General features: G+C 42.6%; 2 protein-coding genes across 4 annotated transcripts in view; one reads left to right on the top strand and one right to left on the bottom strand.

Annotated features, from left to right (window-relative positions):
* The first annotated feature begins 462 nt into the window (after nucleotides 1-462).
* Nucleotides 463-10781, top strand: pcmtd1 (protein-L-isoaspartate (D-aspartate) O-methyltransferase domain containing 1). Of its 2 annotated transcripts, XM_079487928.1 has the most exons (7): nucleotides 575-750; nucleotides 5217-5719; nucleotides 5908-6010; nucleotides 7663-7834; nucleotides 8393-8516; nucleotides 8768-9184; nucleotides 9557-10781. In XM_079487928.1, exons 2-6 carry the CDS (start codon nucleotides 5413-5415, stop codon nucleotides 9145-9147), a joined length of 1086 nt encoding a protein of 361 aa, XP_079344054.1. In that variant the 5' UTR covers nucleotides 575-750; nucleotides 5217-5412; the 3' UTR covers nucleotides 9148-9184; nucleotides 9557-10781. The 2 variants fall into 2 exon arrangements, with proteins under 2 accessions (XP_079344053.1, XP_079344054.1); XM_079487927.1 differs by having other exon boundaries at nucleotides 463-750; nucleotides 8768-10781.
* Nucleotides 10782-12442: 1661 nt separating this feature from the next.
* The window catches only part of sntg1 (syntrophin, gamma 1), a 36483-nt gene continuing 24326 nt past the window's right edge, over nucleotides 12443-24599 (bottom strand). For both annotated transcript variants that reach the window (XM_079487985.1, XM_079487986.1), the window contains exons 15-19: nucleotides 23090-23161; nucleotides 15936-16088; nucleotides 14463-14555; nucleotides 14208-14318; nucleotides 12443-13775 (exon numbers count right to left, since the gene is read on the bottom strand). In XM_079487985.1, the coding sequence (XP_079344111.1) occupies nucleotides 13593-13775; nucleotides 14208-14318; nucleotides 14463-14555; nucleotides 15936-16088; nucleotides 23090-23161 (612 nt within the window). In that variant the 3' untranslated portion in view covers nucleotides 12443-13592. The remainder of the gene's footprint in view (nucleotides 13776-14207; nucleotides 14319-14462; nucleotides 14556-15935; nucleotides 16089-23089; nucleotides 23162-24599) is intronic.

Below are 24599 nucleotides of genomic sequence, written 5' to 3' on the forward strand. Positions count from 1 at the left end.
CGCCATTGGCTAGGTCAAAAAAAAGACTACTGAACTGGCCATTTGCTGACGCTTTTGCAGTCCAATAGCCAATCCTGACGCAGAAGGCGGGAGAGGAAGAAAACGAGTGTAGAAAATAATCCTTTTCAAATAAAAAAGCGTATTAATAACACTTTACTACAGCCGCTAAACATGAGCGGGACATGATGACGCATGTACGTTTCTACTCTCACTCATTAAGTTTGCACATGTGATTATTGAGGTTTTAAAAGAATGGGGTTGTCACGTGACACCCGGAACTTCTTTACGCGCTGGAAAGCCAGACCAATCACAATCGTTTGTGATTACCTAACAAACAATTGTATTTTATCATTTTGCAGTCTCAATCTCGCAATATTGTTTATTTATTTATGTTACACGGCATTCATCGCATTACCATGTTTATTTTAAGTACTTTATTGTGCATCCAAACACATTTTCTAGCGCAGGTCAATGCAAGATTCGTCTTTCTGAGCCACCGAGCGCCCCCTGCAGGAGTCTCAAGGACGTCATCGCAACGTTTGCCGCCCAATATCTGCAGCCTGATTTCTGAGACCCATGTGACGTGTGTTTACATCCTCTCAGCTGTTCTTGAAGAAAACAGCGCTGGATCTTTAACGCCACTAAAACATATACATCCCGACATCACCGCGTTCATAAACGCCAGCTTTGCTCGACACCTGTTTTTCGGTCCGTGCACATTGTGCCTGACTGATACATGGCTTCATTCAGGTCAGTGTTGGATGCCGCAGAGATAATGCCGACATTTTTGTTTTGTTGTTGCTTTGCGCTGATATGAGCGAGCTGTGCATGTGGCAGACATGAAAATGCAGCAGCTCTCTTGATGTAATGCAGGAAAAAATACAAAAACTATCGTATTGAACCGCGCGTTGCTTTTCTTTCACGGTTTGATCAGCCTGAGACCGTTTTAATGTCTTCGTCTTAGTGGTTTTCCCGGTCTTGCAGCGTTAAAATGTCACCGAACAGCATGGGTTTCAATGGAGTAATAGAAGAAACGTTTTTTCTCTTCCAGCCAAACAAAGCTTCTCGTTAGAATAACAAGCATAAAGTTGACTCATAATAACATCACGACATATTTTCCTCGAAGCCTCGTCCTTTGTTTTAAAACAGTTGATGTTTGTTTGATCTGATTTGTTTTGTGTGTGTCATTAACATACATGATTTAACACACAATGAGAGACACAAGCAAATATGAGATTAGTAAACGTGTTTTACAAAGATCGTTTGTGTGATCGGATCCATTTCAATGTTTGATTTATTGACATGTGCCTCGAGCGAGTCCTTATGGCGGATCTGAGCATCTCAAATGTTTATATTTCCCTTTTCTTTACTCTCTTTCATGTTGTATGTGAATAACACATTTTATTGTCTTAGATGTAATGTTAAGACCACATCGGAAACTGCACGTGTCGACAAACGGTTTTATAACGCAGTGCGGATGTATGTACTGTTTTATGAGTCCTTTAACTCGACTGCGTCGTGAACTGCGCAGATCACCATCTATACGGATCGACGTCAGTGACTGTACGTCACTCACTGTCACCATCCACATTGCGTGCGTGTCAGCGGCAAACTTGACGCAAATAAATAAAAGCCTTTCTGTTGAACTTTCGACAGACATTTCAGTGAGAGTATTAAAAGGTTATTTATATGTGAATGTTTATAAATAAATATATCATTTGGTGCGATGTTTGTATAGAGCAGGGGTATTCAATTAAAGTTTCAAGAGGTCCGGTCTTTATATTTTCTTCCAGTTGGAGGTCAGGACAAAATGTTTTTAAAATTAAATAAATATTTAATCAATTTAGCCCAGTTGGATATACTGAATAAAATATCCCGTTTGGAACGAAGCCTGATCTGGACCGCGGTCCGCCTATTGAGGATGACTGGACTATAGAATATTTTGTGTTGCTTTAAATGTCAATTTGTCCCTGCTTATTATTGCATATAAATAGACTTGAGACATTTGATGTCACAATAATACAATTAAACACACAGACAGACTCTGTTTTATTTCCACAATTTATTTTGATTAATATATGTTTGATTGTTGTTGTTGTGTAGATCTTATGGAACCTGTCAAGACATATTTCACCTCAAATTCAAAAGAAAGAATAAAGGCATTTTTTGCATTCAATTAATTGGGTAATTTAAGGAACGTTAAGATTTGCATTGCTATAATTGCATTGTGACATTTTGTTTTTATAACAGATTATATAGATATAGATATTATGTGCCTCAAATTCTCATAACTGTAAAAAAGTATTATTATCATAATGTATAATGACAAATTAAGCATATAACAACTGTTTTTAATTATTATTGCTTATTTATATTTGAAAGTCAAAAATACTCAAAATACTGAACGTTTGGGGGTGCAGTGTGCTTAAATGTCATGCGATAAATATATATATATATATTTAATGAATGATAGTCTACTGTGAGGTCTGTGATGAACCCAATGAGAGTTTGTTGCTTTTGAGTTAGTCACTGGATCAGACAAACACACAAACCAGTCAACCAAGGTCATGAGGTTTTTCAAAACAACAGGATTTCCTGAAACGCTTCAGTCTTAGAATCACAGTTTGGCTGTATATTAAAACAGGTTGTTGGCTTTTTAATAAAACGTTTCACTTCCTTGTGTCATACTTGCCTATGCATTTTATTGTTACATCTTTATATATAAAGAGCCTCCATTGAATGTTTGTACATCACAAAGGCATTTAAATTGAACTTTTAAAAGCTTGAAGCCAAAATTGGTGACCAGTTACAGTACTGTATACGATACTCAAATATGTAATTTAAAGTCTTGATGCTGTTTTAATGATTTTACGTGCGCACATATACAAGCATGCATGTGTTTATTTAATTGTAGTAAGATCTAATAATAAACAACCTGTATTCAACCTGTATGTTGTTATCTGGTTTGTTCAGAGGAATGCTGAGCAGGTCAGTTCTGGTCGAGTATGTGTTTTGTGGTAATGATGCAATTATGCAAGCAGCGAGTTGAAGCATGTTAATGATAGATCAGCTCAGTCTTATAACAGACTGTTCCAGTTAATTGTTTCTGTTTCTGTATTAACCCAATAACAACCCAAACAGTTGCTTGACCTGGCCTGCAACAAACCCAATTAACCACAGGAGAGGCACCACCATCCGTCATTCCATCCCATTATTACTGCTTCATCTGGATGTTGTGTTCTGTCAGAAATGATGTGGTTGTCAGGCACAACGCTCGGAGAAATCTAATATGTGCTCTTCTCTTTTGTAAGTTGTGTACTGATGTTCAGCAACTCTCTAGGGTTGCAATCAAGTCTTGGACAAAAGAGAGTAGGAGGTTTGACCCAGTTCCCTCCCTGCTGTATTTTTAGTGCAGGAGACTTAAAGGGCAGCAACAGAAGAGAAAATGTATAACAATCTTCATTTTCAAACTCCCTCGTTTGAAAAGGATATGTTCTGTGTTTTTGTTGCTTAAGATGGATGAGACGATCCTTAGCTTAACTATGTCAGGAAGTCGGTGCTAATTGGAGTGGGGATGAAAACGTTCGTATGTAATTGGTATTGTATGTATCATTTTGTGGGCGCCTGGCTGCGTGCGCTCTGAACCGCAGTAAATAAGCCTCTCGTTTGTTTGTTCTGGTTTAGGTTCATGCAAGTCATTCAGCTGAACTCAATTACCCGTAAGCAGACACTTTGAGATTCTCCTCGCCGTCAGAATGTCATTTGCAAGCATTATGCAGTGAAGTGTGTTTTTATATACTTATAAGTGTAAGCACACAGTCAAGTTCATTTATATGCGCTGATTTATTAACTGCGCCTTTCAATGTGCCTTAAGATGCTGTGAATGGTCATTATCTGATGAGTGCTTAAGCATTTTTAATTATCAAAATTTTTCTATACCGTGCACTTAAAAGTAAAACTAAAGGATAGCAACATATGACTTGTGTTTTATTTTCTGACACCGTGCCCTGATGGCAAGATGAGGTGTCATTGGATAAAAAGAGCTGGTGAGCGATTCTTTAGACAAATAAATCTGTGTTTGTCAACCGTGGCAAAAATATCAGCATGCACTTTGGTACAATATAAAGCAAAGTCATGTCGGGTCGAACTACTGTTTTTAAATGTGTGTTTTCATAGTCAAAATATTCTGAACATTTTCTCTCTAGACACAAACAAAATCGATTTTTAATTTCAGTTTTGGCATCCAACAAGTATGAAAACAAAATAATGTAGGTAAAACTGTTTTTGTGCCACAATGTGTTTCGCAAGTATTTAGCTCATTTCTTGTGTTAAATCTGGTTGAAGGCATGTTTAGTCAAATATGTTGACTTAAGGTTTATTAATGGTTAAATTTGTGTTGAGGAGTTTTTTTTGTAATTAAATGTCTTATTGTAAATAATTTGATATTTTTATATTATTTATTATGGGTGTAAGTATACATCGATATGGATTGATGCATCTATTAAATTTCTAACGATACGAACCATCGATGCTACGTGTAAAATATCGATATGAGGAAGTACCTCTCCACAACGTCGTTATTTCTCACGTAACGTCCGTCTAAGTGTATGTTTTTCTTAGTTTGTTGTTGTAAATGTTCCTTTAAGGACAGAGAGTGTGCAATTTTCAGAGTTTAATTAAACTTTAATTTAATATATTTTGGTTGCATTCGTGAGTTATAAAAAATGTAACTGCTTGTGTAAACTAGGCAAGTGATATCAAAATATCAATAGATAAATCGAATCAAACCATAATCTCACCGCAGAAATGTTCGAGGTATCAGAAATCTGTATTGTAGTGTATTGCGATGAACTGTCAGATTTACACCCCTATTATTGTTTTAAATATATACATTCATACTTTCCTTAATCAGTTGATTTCACTGTTAAAAAAAACGAGCTATTAATTTATTATTTAATTCAATGAGTCAATATATTAAATCAATAGATTTTTTCAATTTCAAGACTAGTGACTGGTTGAAATGTTTGTCATTTGAAGATGAAATGAGATCTGCTTCAGTCTGGTAACATGCGGTACACGCTACACCAGCAGCAGGCATTGGTGACATGAAGATCTCGCACCGCGGTTCTTTTTTTCAGCCGTACCCCGGCGAACAATTGAACTGAAATACGTAAGAGCGCGCTCTAAACTATCACCTTTTGTTTTTCAATTCTCAGATCCTTCCGTACTTGACAATGGTCTGAAGTGATTTGTGTCGGACACACGAGCACCCAGACCGGGCGTCCCTGCGGAGAGCCACTCAGCCACTTCTCATCTGGATGTGAAGACCGAACTAGTTTCCCGTCTCCCACCTCCTCTGAGTTTTCTTTTATTTAGTTTTCCGTTCCCTTTTTTTGTGGTCGCGAGGGGAACATGGGGGGAGCTGTCAGCGCCGGCGAGGACAACGATGATTTGATAGACAACCTGAAAGAAGCTCAGTATGTCCGCACAGAACGCGTGGAGCAGGCCTTCAGGGCCATTGACCGTGGAGATTATTATCTGGATGGCTACAGAGACAATGCCTACAAAGATCTGGCGTGGAAGCACGGGAACATACATCTCTCTGCACCGTGTATCTACTCGGAGGTGATGGAGGCCTTGAAGCTCCAGCAGGGTCTGTCTTTTCTGAACCTCGGCAGTGGAACAGGATACCTGAGTACCATGGTGGGACTGATCATAGGTGAGAAGTTTTCCATAAACATTTACTCATCCTCATGTCGAACCTGTCTGACTTTCTTCTGCAGGACACAAAAGAAGATATTTTAAAGAATGTGAACAACATTGACTTTCATTGTATGAACACAATATAAATATTTTTTTGTGTCCCTATAGAATCTGAATCTTTGAAATCTATATTTTTCTTTGCAGGTCCATTTGGAGTGAATCACGGCGTTGAGCTGCACAAGGATGTGGTGGAATATGCCAGAGAAAGACTCGATGACTTTATTAAAAACAGCGATAGCTTTGACAGGCATGTTTGCTTTTCTTTTGCTTTTTTTTGTAGTCCAATAGAACTGAACGTGAAGAAAAATGATTACCTGATCTTTTACCTTTGTTACTACTACAGTGTTAAAAACATTTTTCTTAGATTTGAATGAATCTGAATAAAGGTTGGAATGCACTAGACGACTTTTAAAATCTGAACAGATTTAAAAAAAAAAGACGTCACACACTTGCAGATGTTTTAAAGGTTTGCAGAGAAAAACAGGGCATCACACACTACGCGATAAAATCTGCAGACTGGCACAGCAACAAGTCCGGACTGAAAATCTGGATAATATAGATTACACTTGTAGTGTATTCCAGCCAAGGATTTTTATTTATTAAAGTTTTACCCAAATGCTGGAGCTTTATTTATCCTATCACAGTTGGGTAAAGACTGAAAGCGTTGATATAAAACAGACTTATTTTTGTCATTGATACAAATGCACAATGTTTAGTAAGGGATAATGTACATGCGGCCGGTTGTTATCGCAGAAATATGTATTTCCTGTATTGAGTTATTATGGCTCAAATCAAAAAACAACTTTTTACAACAAAGGAGTTATCTCATTTTGGAAGCGAACTCAGTTTTTTATGTGTGCATTAGCTGTCCCAAAAGTTTCCTAGCTTGTGTTGTCTGAAAGCACCCATTCACATCATACACCAACACAATCACAGTTTACACCGTTATTAAGGTCAGGAGAACTGGAATGTCCAGCCGAAAAGAAGCATTAGATGCCATTGACGCTTCAATTGAAACCTTTCTTAAGAGCTCTCTTGTTTCATAATAGACAGCCGTATGTCGTGAGCGCTCTTGTTTGGATTCATTTATTACATATTGATATCCTCATGCACCCGATGACTACTCGATAAAAACTGTTGCTTAGTTGCCGTTAGCAAATAAAAGCTCCCGGTGGCTGTTTCAGGTTTGAGCTGATAACAATAATGAAGTGAAATATCAGATTATCCTCACAATGAAACCGTCTTGGTATTGTGTCAGTATTCATAGAAATGTTTCTTAATGATAAAATGTCAGAAAGATGTGAATTAAAAATGGATTTAACCCGTTAACACTAATACAGGCTTTTCACACGGCGTAAACATAATTCTGGTTGATCTTATTCTATATTTACTCAGTGTTCATGGGTTAATAATTCATCCTGGTTATCAGGTGCTGTGAGTTTCCACTGTACATGTGTAAGCCTTGGGTTAACCTTCTCATTTTCATATTTAGCAGGGTTTCATAAACCAGAGTTAAAAGCAATGTGTAAAAATATGACATCTTTATATTATCAGGAAATGAGTTAAGAGCAGTGTAAAAAAACAGGAACGCTTTACAATAAAGGTTGTATTTGTTTATATTAGTTAATGTAGTTTTCATGTACTAACACCGAACAACACATTGACGGCATTTATTAATTTACATTCATGTTCATTTCATCATTTGGTAATGCATTTGAGTCAGTGTTAAATTTAGTTAATGCGTAATGAACAATTGTATTGACATGAACTAACATTAAGAAATGCAAAAAATAAATCTTTATTGTTAGTTTATGTTAGCTTATGAATTTACTAATGGTAACAAATACAATCTTTTTATAAAGTGATACCAAAAAACATATTTTAAATCTGTCATTTCAGGTTCGAGTTCTGTGAACCTCACTTTGTGGTGGGGAACTGCCTGGAGATTTCTTCTGACAGCCATCAGTACGATCGCATCTACTGCGGCGCTGGAGTTCAGAAGGACCATGAGAATTACATGAAGATCCTTCTGAAAGTTGGAGGAATTTTGGTCATGCCGATAGAAGATCAGGTAAACCTTAGTATGGGATACATACAGTGAGCCTAAAGAGTGTGTTCTCCAATCATGTGTGTTTTAGAACGACCCTTTTACTGCAGATGGTAATCATGGTGTATACTGTAGTTGTGGTATAACTCAAATCTGTTGTCTCCTTGACAAATAGAGGATGAACCCAAACATTCAGTTTCAATAGGAGGTAGGGCTCATTAGGTGAATTAAGCAGCCATTTCATTGGCTGATTTTGCAGGGCAGTTTTCAGTCGTAAGCTTGATTTATATGATCATTAAAGAATGAGAGGAAGTCAGTGCACACAGGTGGACAGCGATGACCTTTGAGACTTCATTTGAGATATTTAAGTCATTTAAAAAAACATACAGTACCTTAAAAAAAGCATTACGGGTATGCATCTCAAGACAAAACCATCATGCTGATATATTCTAAGATATGTCGGTTTGAGTTGTTTTCGATCAAGACAAACCGTCCCTAAATGTATGAATGGCAGTACGGCTTTTACTTGAAATCTTTGACCTATTTTTCAGGCCGTCTTATTCTGTCTATGTGTTGTTGCAGTTGACTCAGATAATAAGAACTGGTCAGAGCTCCTGGGAGAGTAAGAATATCCTGGCGGTGTCGTTTGCTCCTCTTGTTCAGCAGAACAGGACTGACGGCAGCAAGTCCAAAGCTGTGGATCTACGTGAGTCTCCACCCCCTTCATGACCTCACACTGTTCTGTCCTATTAGATTCAACCAGGGCTTCTAAGTACACTGAAGCACCTTTGCCCGATTTCTTACAAACGCTTGCATGTATCCATTTCACAAATGCAGCTCCATTCATTAAACAGTCAGAACAGTGTTTGCAAGCGCTTCCAAAATTCAAGTTGGATCTTAAATACTTTTTTTCACATAAAACCACAACTCTAATCGAACGTTTCCTATGTTTCTCAGCCTCTCTGACAGTGCGGAGTCTTCAGGACCTGGCACGGATCTACATCCGCCGAACCCTCCGCAGCCTCACCAGCGACGACAGCGCCACCCGCAGCAGCACGCAAAGAGCATCTCAGAAGCGCAAACGCAGACGCTTCCGCCGCCGCCGCCGAATCAACACTTACGTCTTCGTCGGCAACCAGCTGATTCCTCAGCCCATGGACAGCGAGGAAGACGAATGCATCGAGGAGGAAAACAAAGACGAAGAGCAGGAGAAGGAGAAAGATATTGAGCCTGTAAAACCAGAGGAACCGCAAGTCAACCATTTGAGAATCAAAATCTTGAGTCTGCCGCTTCCAGAGTCACTGAAAGCGTATCTGCTGTACCATCGCGAAAAATAGCAGAGCGGCTTATTCTCTCCACGATAATGAATTAAAGGTGGTGGTGTGTTTCTCAGACTGTTCTGGTCCTGAATTTCATAGTTTCTTTCTCTTTTTTTGATAATGTAGCATAATTTAAACATTTACTGGGGTACATTTTGAAAAGACGTTGGATTTGGTTGTGCTTGCTGTGTTGTTCTAATGACTTATAACTTTGTCTTTACAAAAAGAAAGAAAAAAAAACTTTGACAGACTTTTTGTTCTGAGTTTGTCGAGAATGGAGGACCCGAGGAGGTTCTTGCTCACCTTATTTGTATTCAGAAACAGAGAGTGATGCTCAGAAATGCTGGAGCTGTTTTTCACAGGCTTGTGTTGTAAGACCCAATATTTGATTAAACCAGTAATGACAGTTTTCTCTTTTGCTTTGTAGAGAGAAGAAAAAAGCTCAAGTCATTATTTCTGGATTGATTTTTGCCTTGGACCTGAGGGGGTTTCGCTGTTTATAATGCTTCTAATATCTCTGGACCGTTTAGTGAAGTTTTATCTAGAGACGATTTTTTGGGTCTGTGTTTTGCATTTATATTTTTACGTTCTAGTCACATTTGTACTTTCCTTGATATTGAACCGTCTCTTAATAGATGATATTTTTCGTCCGCTTGTCTTTTTAATGTGAATTCAGCTTAAAACTTAACACTCCGCCTTCTGCTTGTGATCAGAACATGTGACACATCACTGTTTGTGTGGGTTTGCAATAGGTTATTTCACGCTGTCGTAACAACTTGTTTGCAATATATTGTCAGCACAAGAAATGTGTGACTTAATTTCAGTTCTTTTGGAGTGAACAAGTTCTAGCAGATGGACTGAAACAACTGCAGAGTCTTTAGCTCCAGTAAGTCATAGCCAGAAACACGTCTCCCAACATAAAGTATGATGATGATGATGATGAAGGTGGTGTGAAGTGTTAAGATGACATCAAATTATTTTCCATTTCCGGGCCTCGCAGGTTACAGATGCCCAATATCTTTTTAAGATTTCAGTCACTTTATAAATAATAATCTTTATACTAAATAGACCTATTTATACACAATAATAAAAGTAAAATAAAAACGAAAGTCACAAGACAGATTATTTTCAAACACCAGCATAAAATCTTTAAACACTTATTTTGAAATGGCATTAGCTTTGGTTTCAAAATGATGGAAAAGAGCATAGAATTTTATATATTTCTTATTAAGACGCATTAGATATAAAATCGTACACATGCAACCTAATCGTTCATCTCGAGCGTCTCACTCGCTCTGGTTAATATATTTCTGTAGGCCTTTATGAAGTTCCAAGTCATATTTTGGGCTCAGAAGCTAAATATTATAATGCATCCAACCCTCAGAGGCCTTTGGAGAGAAACAAGCGATGTAAGCAAATACCTGAAGGGTCTTTAATATTTATTAGTCGACGCAGAAATGCACTCCTCTGAATCATCTTAAGGTAAGATCTGAAGCGTTTGTGAATAGAACGGTTTCTGGAAAGTTTCCACAGAAATCCACAAGGAGCAATTTCTTTAGATCGGCATGTTCTTTAAAGAAGGTCCGTGTCTGACTGCTTGTAATTGAATGCTTTGTTTCTGAACCATCTTTTCAATAAATATATTTATAGCCAATCTCGTTTCTTTATTTCTCATATTGAACGGTTGCACATGTGGTGACTGTGACCTTATGCTGAGCGTCGTGGTTACTTCCATGTCATTTACGAGAATTTGGTTTTGACCATTTCCCATACTTTTACATTTTATGGGTACCAAAAACGACACCAAAACATGTTCAATTGAAAGATTTGCATTAACTGATTGAATGCATATATGCCAATAGTACCTTTAAATAGATACTCCACCCAGAAATGAAAATTCTGATATTCGTACCCTCAAGTTGTTTCAAACCTGTATACATTTCTTTGTGCTGTTGAACACAAAGATTTTGGCGAAAATGTTTGCAAATGATATTTCTGACACATCATTGACTACCATAGTAAGGGAACTTAGTCAAAGTTGCCCCATAACTGTTTGCTTTCCTAAATTCTTCAAAATATCTTCTTATATAAAAACACACCTTAGCTCTGTATACTGTGGTCGGCTATATGAGAGGCTACATGTTGTCATTGTGTTGTTCCAGTTGCTTCCATTGTTTACCTAAAAGCGTCTACTAAATGACTAAATGTAAACTATATTTTGTTTTTTAACAGATCAAATAATTGTTCCTGCACTGGTGGTCAATGATGTCACAGAAATGCAGTTACAAACATTCTTTCTTGTGTTCAGAACAATGAAATGTATCCGTTTAGAACAACTAGGGTGAGTAAATCATGACAAAATGATCATTTTTACTCCACCTAAAAACTAAACTTCTGTCAAGTTGTTGAGTTATCCTTTTAATGCAATAAAAGATTTATGTCAAACAAAATAAGATTGTTATTAGTATACTTCAAAACTACATCTGTAGACTACTTTTATGCATGTCTTCACAAGGTTTGCTACTGGGATCTAATACATACACAAGTCTACATTCATTAACTAAAAAGTGGCCCAATTTAGACTTCAAGTTCATTTTCAGTGCTTAAGCAAAGTTTGAGTTTACTTATTTTTATAAGGATAAAAGTTTCTGCCAAATGTGTAGAAAACAATGGCTGAAAGCCTTTCTTACCTATACAGCTTTATTAAAACAAATCGGTCTGTGAAAAAGAAAGAAAATGCAGTTCAGCCTTACAGACTGTCAGAACTTCCCTTATCATTTCAATCTTGTTTCAGAGATGTTCGGGGTAAATAAACAAGCTCGCAACACTTTACACCAGGGATAAAAAAGAAATGAAAGGAGCAAAAACTGGATTGATGTCAAAGAAAAAATTCATCTTGGTTCTAATAAATGACACTTTATCTGTCTCACATCGTGAACAACATTACATAATGAGGAATTTGTTGACTTACCTTTTATCAATTGCCTATAAATGTGGTAATTTTGGAAGGTTGAATATGTGGTTGTGAAGTATAATACATATTAACAACATATTTAAAGTTCATTGTAAGAAATTGCCTATAATGCTAGATCACATATTTGGACCAATCGGCTCTCTCATCTTTGTTGACATCACCAAAGTCATTTCATAGGTGTAGAGCAAATCATTGACTTTTGATAATGGTTAACTCTTAAGGGTTTGTGGTTCAGGTAGCCGCTTAACAGAATGATAGTCTATGTTGGCCATAAATAAATGACAAGTGTGTATGTATGAATATATTTGTCTCAGATAAAGGCAAGAAGAAGGTCAAAATAAAGGCAATCCGTTCATTTATTAGCACGTACCCTTGAGATAGTACAAATGTGATTTCGTACACATCATACAATTCCATTCATTTCATCTTTACAGACACAAACCTTTAATAAAGGATTAAAGAGTAGCAAAATAGGTACAGTATGAAAATAAAACACTCCCCATTCTGGGTTTCTCTAGGCAGTCAGATAAAAGTCTTTTGATATCACTGTTTTTAGATTTAAAAATGATGCCACATTTAGATTCTTGATTTTATTGCCTCATATAAGGCAAAGGACATTCAGATTGCTTCAGATTGTTCATTTCTTACCCTTTAAGGGACACTTCACCCAAAAATGACCATTCTGTCATCATTTACTCACCAGTTGTTCCAAATCTGATAAACACAGAGAAATATATTTGGAAGAATGCTTGTAACCTTAAGATTTGACTCCCGTAGTAGGAAAAACTACTTTCTATTTCTATTGAACACAATCTATATTTTGAAGAATGTGGGACAGGAAACCGTTCTGGGGCACTTTTGACCACCAGTGTAGTTTTTCCCACTATGGGAGTCAATGGGGGTCGAGATCTGTTTGGTTATAAGCATTCTTCCAAATATCTTTCGGTGTTCATCAAAACAACGACATTTATACAGAACTGGAACAACTCGACGGTGAGCAAATGATGACAGAAGTTTCATGTTAGGGTGAAGGATCCCTTTAAATGTTCTTCTAAATTGACTGGGTTAATAAATGTCTATTTGAAAAAATGAAAGAATCTCAGGACCAAAGGTTGGAGAACATTTCTGGTGCACACCATGGCAAATTCATAAAGGGTTCACGTCAATCAACCAGATTCAATAATATCCTAAAAGTGTTTCTATCAGTTTAATGCAAACATATATAGTGTCATATCAAACGTGAGGAGTCCTATTCTCTAAAGATCAAGTAACAGCAGTTTAAAAGGATCCACGGTATATCCAGACGCTGTCATCCTGTGGCACTGCTGTCCACATTTGAAACTTCAACGTAAAGGTCAAATCCAGTTCGTTCCCCTGACTTGTCCGCACAAAAAACTTCATATTCCTTCACAACCTAAAGTCGTTTTTTTTGTAAAGGATAGTTCCTCTCCTCTGATCTTCTGAACGGAGAAAATGACACAAGAGTCTGTCAGCTCGTGTACTTTATTTTCGATATGTGTGAGGTGGTGGTTAAGGTGGGGGCCGTGGAGACCCCAGCGGCCATGGCAGCGTTCTGGCTGCTAACGAACATGGGATCCAAACAAGCCACTTTGGAGGCGAAGAACGCGTGAATGCAGTGAAGAACCGCGAAGAGATTGGAGAACTCCAGCTCCTGGAAGAGTCAGAAAAAGAAACGCTCACGTCTGTAAATCTACTAAAGCAAGAAAACGCAAGGCACCCTCAAGCAAATATCAAATCAAACTTGGTAGATGAAAGTCACGACGCTTAAAAGAGAAAATAATATGAAGTTGAATACTAAAAACTACAACTGTAATCTAGCTGACTAGCTTTTATTTTTACCTGCTTCAGCAATAAAACACTGTTTTTCCTTCGGCAAGGTTACGATTTATTTTAATAGCTTGCTAAGAATTGAGGTTAACATTAAATGTGTGATATATATATTCCTGGTGATGTTCCATAAATACACAGAGACAAAATATTTGAGATATAAAATACGATTTAATTTACAATATATTAAAAAGCTATAGCTACAGAGACTATAAGATATGAATTAAAGTTACATATAAAACTACAAACAGAGTACCTTGGCTTCAATGAGTTTCGTGTCTTGATTCTGAAACAGGAACTTGATTTTACTTTTGCCGTCATCTGAAGATCCTTTAAGCTGAGAGAATTTGTATCTCCACAGCACCACCTGCAAAAAATATGAATGAAGATTAAGTTATTAGTAGCTGGAATTTCTTTCACAAAAAGTGGCTGAATTGTATTATTCTACTTAATTGATTAATAATAAAAAAATATTGATCTTATTTTAAGAACCCCCATCTTCTCGACGTACCTTTGATGCGGCGTCAAAGCACACAAAGCCCATGTTAAAGTCAACAGTGAGTCCCATGAGATGACTGTCCATGATGCATGCGTATGTTTTACACTGAAAAGGGAAATATTTGGCAACATTAATGAGGCAAAACACAAATTGGCAGATTCAAACATCTTTATCTCTTAAATGTTTAATTAGGACATTAAGTGTTGTACATAATTATTTCAGGAGAAAAATAAACAATATTTTTTTGGCATCAGGCATCATGGCGACGCTGACGCGCTTGTCTGGTTTAATGAAACAAACTGGCAACGAGTTTATTTGCGCCACACTGTTTGCTAATGTGGAACAGTTGCATAAGATCATCCTGGTATTGACTTTTGAGTTTAGCACAAGAAATGAACGTGTGCATGATCAAATGACGTTCTTTATTTTCACAAGATAATGTGTTTTATTTATCATTTTAAAGGCACTTCTTAATTTGCTTTAATTATATTCTACATAGGGAATGAATAAGATTCATGTATCAGATCAGAATATTTTACGTGACTTAAGTAACCAATAAGGATATAGCCTTTTCGATGATGACTTTAAAGATGTTAAAAATAAAAAAATATTATAGTTTTAATGAAACAAATGTTTGCTTCAGTGTTTTGCATTCTGTACTGTGAAATATACTTGACATTGAGATAATACATCAATCTATTGCTGTCTCTTCAGATTTGTGTACTTTCCACTTTGTGGACTTAAAAAACTGTCATACTTTAATTTTTTTATCTAATCTGTCTATAAACACCGTCTAACCAAGAATAACACAACAAATCGATTTCCATCAAATCTCAAACTGATGCATCACAATTGACTTTCACAACTTACTTGTATACCTTTGAGTTTTTGTTGTTTTCTTCAATAAAATGTTTAATATTTCAATAATATTTCAAGCTTTGGTAAACAAGTACATTAAAAAGCGTTATTACAGGTAGAAATGTTAGTCATTGTGTAAATGACATTATATCTGTGGGTAGGTAGTAATTTGTTGAGAAAATGATTTCCCCATATTATATTTGAATGAATTGTCCACAACTGAATATGTTTAAGTTGATTTCAGAATGAGACAACCGTGTCTAAATGAATGTCTTCTTCTTTAAGCAAGTTCTAAAACATACATCAGATAAACTCTTTTGGCACAGCGCGCATCACTCCGAGGTTGTTTTGTTCAGAATGCAGCCAACTTTATCAAGCAGGTGCTGTTTTATGTCACAATTTGATCTGCGTGCCGCTGTTTCTGTTTATCGTGCCGAGAGGACGCGGCGATCTAGACGCAACAAAGCTGCTTTAATTCCCTCATTGGATTTCGTCCACTTTCATTTCATTTCGTTCAGATTCGTTTCATTTCACACGGCTTCATTTAGTCCTTCTGAGTGAAACTTAATTAGGACGAGTTGGAATTGGGTTAACTTTGCTTGAAGCAGACGCTGGAGATTTCTCTACCTGTATTCGCTCCACCTCAAAGAACGTTGCCATCTGAAAGGCTTTCTCCCAGAGAAGCAGCTCGCAGTCCAGCTCCACGCTGAAGAAGATGTCCTCCCCTGAGTCGGTCTGAACGCTGAAGCAATGCGTCCGTTTGTCCACCAGCTCCATGTCCTGACATCCATCCACATAAAAACATTCAGTAGGAATTAGGACGAGAAGAGTTCATGTTTCTTTAAAGGAATAGTTTACTCAAACAAGAAGGTTCTCCCATCATTTACTCTTCCTCGTGTCTTTCCAGACGTATATCACTTTCTTTCTTCAGTAGAATATTGTGTCATTTTATCTTTTGGGGATTCAACTCCAAAAAGCACATTCATCGATCATTAAAATCACCCAAACAAATCCAGTGGGTTAATAAATATGTTTGTGAAAGAAAATGATTCATATTTTGAACATGGTGGCCAACTAATACTTCAAACACCTTTAGTTATCCTCCTGTCTCATGACTTTACATTGTGATGTCATATTTTGTCATGAGACATCACAAGAAGATACAAATAATAATATAATATTGTTTGTTCCCTTTCTGTCGGTCTCTCGACGTTGTGTCGAAGCCGACAGATGGGGTTCGCCCTTGAGAACCAATCGTCTCTGACTATTTTGAAAAGGCCAATGAAATTGGCGAATGAAATTTGCATGCCGGGCTCCGCCCCCGGATATCCGGGTATAAAAGGGGAGCCGGCGTGCTCATTCATTCACCTTTTGTTCTTCGGAGCCTTCGCATCTGATGACATTCTTCGAATTGCCGATTTCTACGACGCGGTGCAGCGGAGATTCCCCTGGGCGTCCTGGCAGTTCCTGAGGTATTTTTCTAAAAGAGCAATTTCCTCAGCGTGGCATTGCCCGCTGATCTCTTGGGTGCAGTACACTCATCGAGGACGGGGACGGACACGGTGGTTGCCGCAAGTGTTCGGGGGTCCGATCACTGTGGCAGCCTCGTGGATTCGTCCTGCCCGCACGGCGCGCGGATGGCTATTCAGACGTTGCGTCACTGCGCGCGGATGGCTAGTCAGACGTTGCGTCACTGCGGGCGGACGGCTATTCAGACGTTGCGTCACGTTGGCTACGTTCTGTCAAGAGCAAGCCACCACCTCGTTTGCTTCCCGTTCTGTGACCGCAGCGGCTACGGCCCTGCCGTCAGCGGCGGCGAGCAGCGAGGGTGATGTGGGGATTATCGTGAGCGTTAATCCGTCAGCCGGTCGGCTCGCGGACCGCTCGCGCCCCGTCTCGCTTGTTTAGCAGGTCCCCAAGGATGGTCCTAACCCATCTTATTCCTCAGCCACGCGCTCGGACACGAGCCGTGGAGATGAGGTGTCTCTTGCAACATCGGAGCGCGACCTGCTGGCATCAGACTCTGGCGATTCCCTGAAGCTCCCTCCCTCGGGAGGTCGAGCACAGGTGAGAGCAGACGTCAAGATGTCAGCCATGCTCGCTCGGACCGCCGTGAGCGTCGGGTTGCGGTGCAGCCCTGGTGCTCGCGGCTGGGTACTCGCACATTGGGCCCGGCTCAAGTGCCAAGTTTTACCGAGCTGCATAAGGAGTTCAGTAAGACCTGGAGCGTCCCTTTCGGCGCGCTTCCGTCTAGCTGACTCTATCGCCCTCTCTTCCCTCGGGGCGGGGAGGCAGCTAGGGACTATGTCAATGCACCCTGGGTGGAGCATGCAGTCGCGGGTATCCGCAGACGGCGGCCACCTGGGGGGCTTGACCTAGACTCACCGTCCAGGGCATGTAAGGTCTCAACATCTCTGGTGTTGAGGCTGGCAGTGCCGTGGACCAAGCTGCCTCCACTCTTACGCATGGCCTTCCTGCAGGCCAGGGCGCTAAAGAGAGCCCCACGGGGTAAGACCGACCCAAGTAGTGCCGCCGCCGACTGGCCCTCCGGGGACCGCGGTGGCAGCGCAGGCTGGGTCGGACGATGTCCACATCAGTGGCCCGGAAAGATGCCTCGGACCCAATCTTGCGCAGGGGGGCGATGTCGAGAAAGGCCACTTTCCCGACTCCCCTCTCGCAAGGTCGGCTGATTGGTGGCGCTGTCAAGGACTGCTCCAGCAGCCTTTTGACAGTGTAGAAACAGACCGGCCTGCTGTGACCCGGCCGCCTTTCGGCCGTCGAGGTCTCGCACGTGGTCTGCCCCCAGCAGCCCTGGCCTTCTCCAGCGTCGACTCCGGTTCTGGTGCCCCCGCAGGTGGCCCCCCGGAGGAGGACGTCAAGAGAAGGACCACCTAGAGAGATTGAACCATCGGGCCCGACCCAGCCTGGGTTGCTGGATGGTCGGACTGGGGCGGTCCCTGCCGCGTCCCAAACACCTTCTGGGCCCCTTCGGGGGCCTAGTGCCCGCCTTCTCACAAGGAGAGGTCTCTCTCTGGGTCCCACTTGCAGCCGCTCTCACCCTCTGAAAGATGGTGTTCGGCAACTCGACGTTGCGTCGTGGCGGCACGCAATGACGAGTATAAAGCAGCCCTCAGCACTCTCGCTTCGACGGTGCGTCGAGCTGCGCCATCGCCTGGCAGGTGATTTAGCGGAGCCGTTCCCCCCGGGGAGAACAGCACTGCTAGTCATTGAACCAACCCCCGCGGGTTGATGAAGTAGATCGCAGCCCCCCCTGTGAGGTCTCTGGGTGCTTGGTTAGCATTTCAAACCATCACGGTGGCTGGGAGTGTGGTCCGTCTCGGCATTCGATCCAGCTCGCCAGACCTCCGCCGGACTTCAGGCATCCTCTTACCTCAGCAGAGGCAGGGATGTTCCTGTGCTCCAGGCCGGGGCTGCCACCCCTCTGGCGAAGGCGATCGAACCGTCCCCTCGGCCGAGATGTCCAGTGGCTTCGACAGCCGCACTTCATCATCCCCAAAACCAGGGGTCGCTGCATACCTTGAGCAGCACCTTGCAAGGGTGCCGTTCGGGAGGCGCAGAAGCGCGTCCTGGTGTCTGTCAGACGCCAGGAGTGGTTCATGACAACTGACCGCATACTCTCATGTACAGTTCCCTCGGCACTGTCGAGGGGCTGGCATGTCAGTAAACGGGTCAGCCGGGAAAAAGAGAGCAGCTCTCCCTGGCGCGGAGCTCCCCCTTTTTCCTGGTAGAGAACTCAACACTGTCTCCATGACGGCGTGCTCGCTCACGAGCACGCACAGTCAGTGCTGAGCTGCTTGAACTTTCAGGCAGCAGCCAGCGGTCCCCTGAAATCAGTTTCAGAGGCTCCTGGGCATGGTGTCCTCGGGGGTGGCCTGTCCCCCTCGGGTTGACGCACATGGGACCGCGACAGCACTGACTACAGAGATGAGTTCCCTGGAGAGCGTGGCGCACCGGCAGTAGGCGTATCGTCATTACACCTGCTACCGTCGCATCCTAACCCCGAGCAGGTCTTGAGGCCGGTCGTGGAACGACAGACGCCTCCCTACGGGGTGCGGGTGCGGTGTGCAATGGGCGCGCAGTGTCGGGTCGCTGGACGGGCCCCCGCCTGCGTTGGCACATCACTGCCTTCAAGTTGCTAGCTGTCCTGCTTGCACTGATGAGGCTCCGGCCTCTCGTGCAGAGCCAGCATACTGGCCCGGACAGCACGACCGGCGTAGCGTACTAAACCTCAGGGTGGCACTCGCTCGCTGCAGTCATCGCAACTCGCCCAAAACGCCTCCTCCCGTGGAGACAGCAGGTGGCAAAGCCCCTGCAGGTCACATGCCCACCGGGCGTCCTGAACCAGACAGCCAAGCGCTCTCTCGTCAGTTGACACCCCGTGGGAAGTGATGACTCCACCCCTGCGGGCTGGCCTGGGTGTGGTTTGGGCGGGCACAGGGGGACCTGTCGCCTCCCTGAACACCACCCAGTACCGCTGGGCATTCCTTGGACGAGGACCCCCTCGACACGGAGGCCCTAGCGCGCAGCCTCCAGTGGAGACAGCAGGTGGCAAAGCCCCTGCAGGTCACATGACCACCGGATGTCCTGAACCAGACAGCCAAGCGCTCTCTCGTCAGTTGACGCCTCGTGGGAAGTGACGACTCCACCACTGCGGCCGGCTTGGGTGTGGTTTGGGCGGGCACAGGTGGACCTGTTGCCTCCCTGAACACCCCCCAGTGCCGCTGGGCACTCCCTGGTCGAGGCTCCCCCCTCGACACGGAGGCCCTAGCGCGCAGCTGGCCGCGGGACAAGCGGAACTACGCTTCCCCCCAGTGAGCTTCATTGCGCAGGTCCTGTGCAAGGTCTGGGAAGGGAGTATCAAGTGCTGCTAGTTGCGCCTTACGGGCCCAACTACACTTGGTCCTCGGAGCTAATACTCCTGACGACAACTCCCCCTGGCCAAATCCCCTGGCGAAGGGCCTACTCGCAGGGGATGGACACGTTGTGGCGTTCGAGCCGGACCTCTGGGTCTGGCTCCTGGATGGGACGAGGAGTTCCTGGATGACCTACCCCCCCTCAGTGGTGGAGACTGTCACTCAGGCAAGGGCCATGCCCACAAGGCTGGATGCCTTTAAGTGGCGCCCCTTCTCGTCCTGGTGCTCTTCTCGAGGAGAAGACCCGCGGAATTGCTCGCTCAGGAACGTGCTGTCCTATTGCAGGGGAGGCTGGGGAGTAATCTCCCCTTCCACATTGGAACGTGGGTACCCGCTGTCGCGGTTATCACGTACCAGTTGCTGGTGAGCCTCTGGGGCGGCATGACCTGATTATTAGGTTCCTCTAGGGCGCGAGGGGCTAAGGCCTCGTCCGCGCCCCGTACCCTCTTGGGACCTTAAGGTGGACCTTTGGGTCCCCTTTTTTCGGGCCCTGCCGAGAGCCCCTTCCTCGTTCTGCGAGGGGGATTGGCTCTCCTGCTGGGGCTCGAGTCCATCCAGAGGGTGAGGCACCTGCAAGCATTCCGTGTCCACCGATTGCCAAATTTCAGGCCCGGTGACTCTCACGTGATCCTGAGACCCCGGCCGACTTACGTGCCCAAAGTTCCGCCGCCCCCCTTTGGGACTAGGTGGTGAACTTGCAGGCGCTCCCACACCGGGAGAAAGACCCAACCTGTACGTGGGGTGTCCAGTAAGCGCATTGCGCCTCTACTCGAACCACACTGAGGGCTTCAAGGCCCTGAGCAGCTCTTGTCTGTTATGGAGGTCAGCAACGGGAGTGCTGTATCCGAGGAGAGTTGTAGCGCTGGGTCGCACACGCCGTCACTACGGCGTGCCGATCCTAGCCCGTGCCCATTTGAGTGACGGTACACTCCGCTCGGGGTGTGACCTCCTCGTGGGCATCGGCTTAGTGCGCCTCTCTGGCAGACATCTGTAGAGCTGCGGGTTGGGCTACGCTATACCTCGCAGAGGCTTACAACCTCCGTGGGGAGTCGGCAGCTCGAGTCTTGCCAGCAGGTGAGACCAGCAGTCGTGGGGCGTACGCCTGCGCATAGCGCCATTCCCCTTCTGAGGTGGACCAGTGCGCTATGGGCTGCCTCCCTTCTTTCCCCAAGGGTGAAGAATAGGCAGTCCGTCCATCCATCAATAGCACTCAGGGCGGCGGGCTCGGCGGAGCAGCCCTGCCGCCTATGGCCGGGTATCAAGCTGAGTTATTACATATAGCTCTAACCGGACCTAGTGCCCCACACGTAGTAACCCCCCACTAGGGTGGTTCCGTCTGAGATGTCGTCATGAGATGGTTCCCCGCGTGGCAACCCATGACCTCCCCAGGTGGACATCCACCTTGCGGCATTCCGCACATACCTCCCATGAGTTCTCCCCTATTTGGTGAGACCATGTTGGTGTCTCCACTGTATTCCCCCCTAGGGTGGGAAGTGGTCTCCGTAGCGCACGTCCTCATTGAAGGAACAGCGCTTACCCAGTAGCCCTACGACTGGATGGCCCTCGCCAATGGGGCCGTCTGAGTTGGCAGAGGGCAGGGGCTACTCATCTTTGCCAAAAGCTCTGGGAGCCCCTGCCTGCCCACTGGAAGGTTACAAATTTCGCGATAGCGCTCACGTGTGGCTCGCCCAGGCCGGTCAACGTCGCTTCGCTAGAGATCGTGACGCGGCTAGTGCCGTGGCGTTTTCCATAGGAACCCCATCTGTCGGCTTCGACACAACGTCGAGAGACCGACAGAAAGGGAACGTCCCGGTTACGTATGTAACCTCTGTTCCCTGATGGAGGGAACAAGACGTTGTGTCCTTCTTGCCACGACAATAGCCGTCCGCTGCAGCAGTCACGAGATGCTCTCAGGCTCCTCAGCACAAAAGGTGAATGAATGAGCACGCCGGCTCCCCTTTTATACCCGGATATCCGGGGGCGGAGCCCGGCATGCAAATTTCATTCGCCAATTTCATTGGCCTTTTCAAAATAGTCAGAGACGATTGGTTCTCAAGGGCGAACCCCATCTGTCGGCTTCGACACAACGTCTTGTTCCCTCCATCAGGGAACAGAGGTTACATACGTAACCGGGACGTTTTTGTTTAACTTAAGAAAGGTCATATATATCTGGGATGGCATGATGGTTAGTAAATTGTGATCTTTTTTATAACCTTTTCTTTAATTACTTTGAATTAAGGAAATGAAAACTATAGATGTCAAACCGAACACAAAGTAGAGTCAAATGTTTTTCACGTCAGAAAATGAGTGGCGGTGGTTTTCGTCTTTCTCTGCGATTTGATGAATAAAAATGGAACTGCCACAGTTGAAGGGGAGGAGTTAACGGATGCTCCGCCCAAGCCGTCTAATATATGTCATCTAAGATGGAAAGCCATTAAAGGAAGGAAGTGCATTTTCAGATTTTAACTGAAGATGATGAGGGCACGCAAATTTTAAAATGAGAATGACCCACATCGATCAACTATTTGCAATAAATGCTGCAGTATTTCATGAAAAAAGGCAGTCATTTTTTATTTCACTGGGACTTTAAAGAACCATTTATCATCTTACATTTTTTCTTTTAACCGTCTAAAGAACCTTCTTCTAATACAAATTGAAACAGAAATGTTTTTTTAAACAGAAAGGCAGCCAGAAATGGTTCTTCTATTGTTCAGCACCTTTATTGGTAATAGTGTAGTAGTCTTTCCTTTTAAAAACAACAAAAAATGAATGTGTTTTCATCTGATACCATCTGTAAGGGTTGTAACGTGTGTCAGATGCTTTTACTGTGATGTTCTTTGACTATACCTTCAGAATCTTGAACATGATCTCAAATACGGTAAAGGATTTCTCCGCCCTGGTCCAGTCCCAGGTGGTGACCTGGAAGAGTTTAGATTTCCGTCAGAGAGAACATCACTCACTGAACACAAGATCAGCTCAGGGTCGGTTGCTCCGATTCGAACGCTACACCAGGTAAACAACGTCACGCTTGCAGACGATGCAGGAAAAACTTGGATGATGCCGCAGACGTGAGTGACTCACTCTGAATATCCGCCGTAACCTTTAATGCCCGGAGGCCAGTGTAGATATGTCATCCACATATGAAGGTCAGGACACGAGTTAACACATGCAGCATATTGTCTTGGATGCTGGAAGACCACCTAAAGGTCCTGGAGGCATTGTAAAAGACAAACTGATACACTGTTCTCAGAACAGCGCATTAACTCTCAGCTAACTACTCCCTGCTGGAAAGGCCAGCTCTGAATTTCCAATCAGGTACAGACTGTTTTATTCCGATTAGATGGCGGTCTGGTGTTCAACTGGTAACAACCTCAAGGTCACTGGATTGAGTGCAAGTCAGTCTATAAAATGCAAAAGGTCAAAACACAATGGACAAAAAATCGAGCTGGTAAATTACTTAAAAACACCATAGAAGCAGCTTGTATCATCATTGAACATGAATCACTTATGAACTGTTCACCCGAACCGATTCACAAGGAATCAGACTTTCCAAAGAGTTTGGTTATACCTCCAAATGTTTTAACCACAAACTTGGTTTCTCTCCATGAAAGTTCCATTTTAATTCTATAACAATAGATTTCATAATGTACATTGTTGCAAAGCAGCTGTTTAGAACACATTATAGCACAATAAGGAAATTGAAAAAGTGACAAATTATATTTCTCAAAAAAAAAATTATGTAACAGACACGAGAAAATATGCAAAAATGTAACAAAGTAATAAAATATAAACAAAGTAATAAAATATAAATAAAACAAAGAAATGACTTGACATGAAAAGATCAACAAATATTAAAACTGTAGTCAATGTTTGATTTATTTTCTGTGCCATTTTCGTTTACAGATCTTATAGATATATATTGTCATGTTCATGTATTATGAAATACGGGTATTTATTAAAGGTATTTATTGAGTAAAATTTCTGTAAAAAGGCAAACCTATGCATATCACAGGTTTTATAAAAAAATGAAAATAGAAAAACATCTAACATTATAAATCAGAGAAACATCATTTCACTGGAAAATAGAAAAACAAGAAGCACAATGGAAATAAATCATACATTGACTACAGATGTTATCATCATTTCTAGATGTATTGTGGCCATTTTAGTCCGGTGTCTGTTGACTGTGAAAATGTGAAAAACTGACAGCATGACAAGACGCATGAATACTGCGAGTAAAATTCAGGTTAGTACTTTTTCACTACTTTATCTAAACACATTGACAAACATGACTGTTGTAATTCTTTGAAGTGATAATACTTTTTAGCAGTATTAGAGGTGTAAAAACCACAGAGCA

Source organism: Barbatula barbatula, assembly GCF_947034865.1.
Source record: "Barbatula barbatula genome assembly, chromosome: 23".
In the NCBI taxonomy this organism is placed as follows: domain Eukaryota; kingdom Metazoa; phylum Chordata; class Actinopteri; order Cypriniformes; family Nemacheilidae; genus Barbatula; species Barbatula barbatula.

What these genes read in the sequence shown, in the direction of transcription:
- pcmtd1 (XM_079487927.1), top strand. Translation starts at nt 5,413, where the DNA reads ATGGGGGGAGCTGTCAGCGCCGGCGAGGACAACGATGATTTGATAGAC. An exon ending in AACAGCGATAGCTTTGACAG is followed by an intron (nt 6,011 to 7,662) that starts GCATGTTTGCTT and finishes CTGTCATTTCAG; the next exon opens with GTTCGAGTTCTGTGAACCTC. An exon ending in TCATGCCGATAGAAGATCAG is followed by an intron (nt 7,835 to 8,392) that starts GTAAACCTTAGT and finishes GTGTTGTTGCAG; the next exon opens with TTGACTCAGATAATAAGAAC.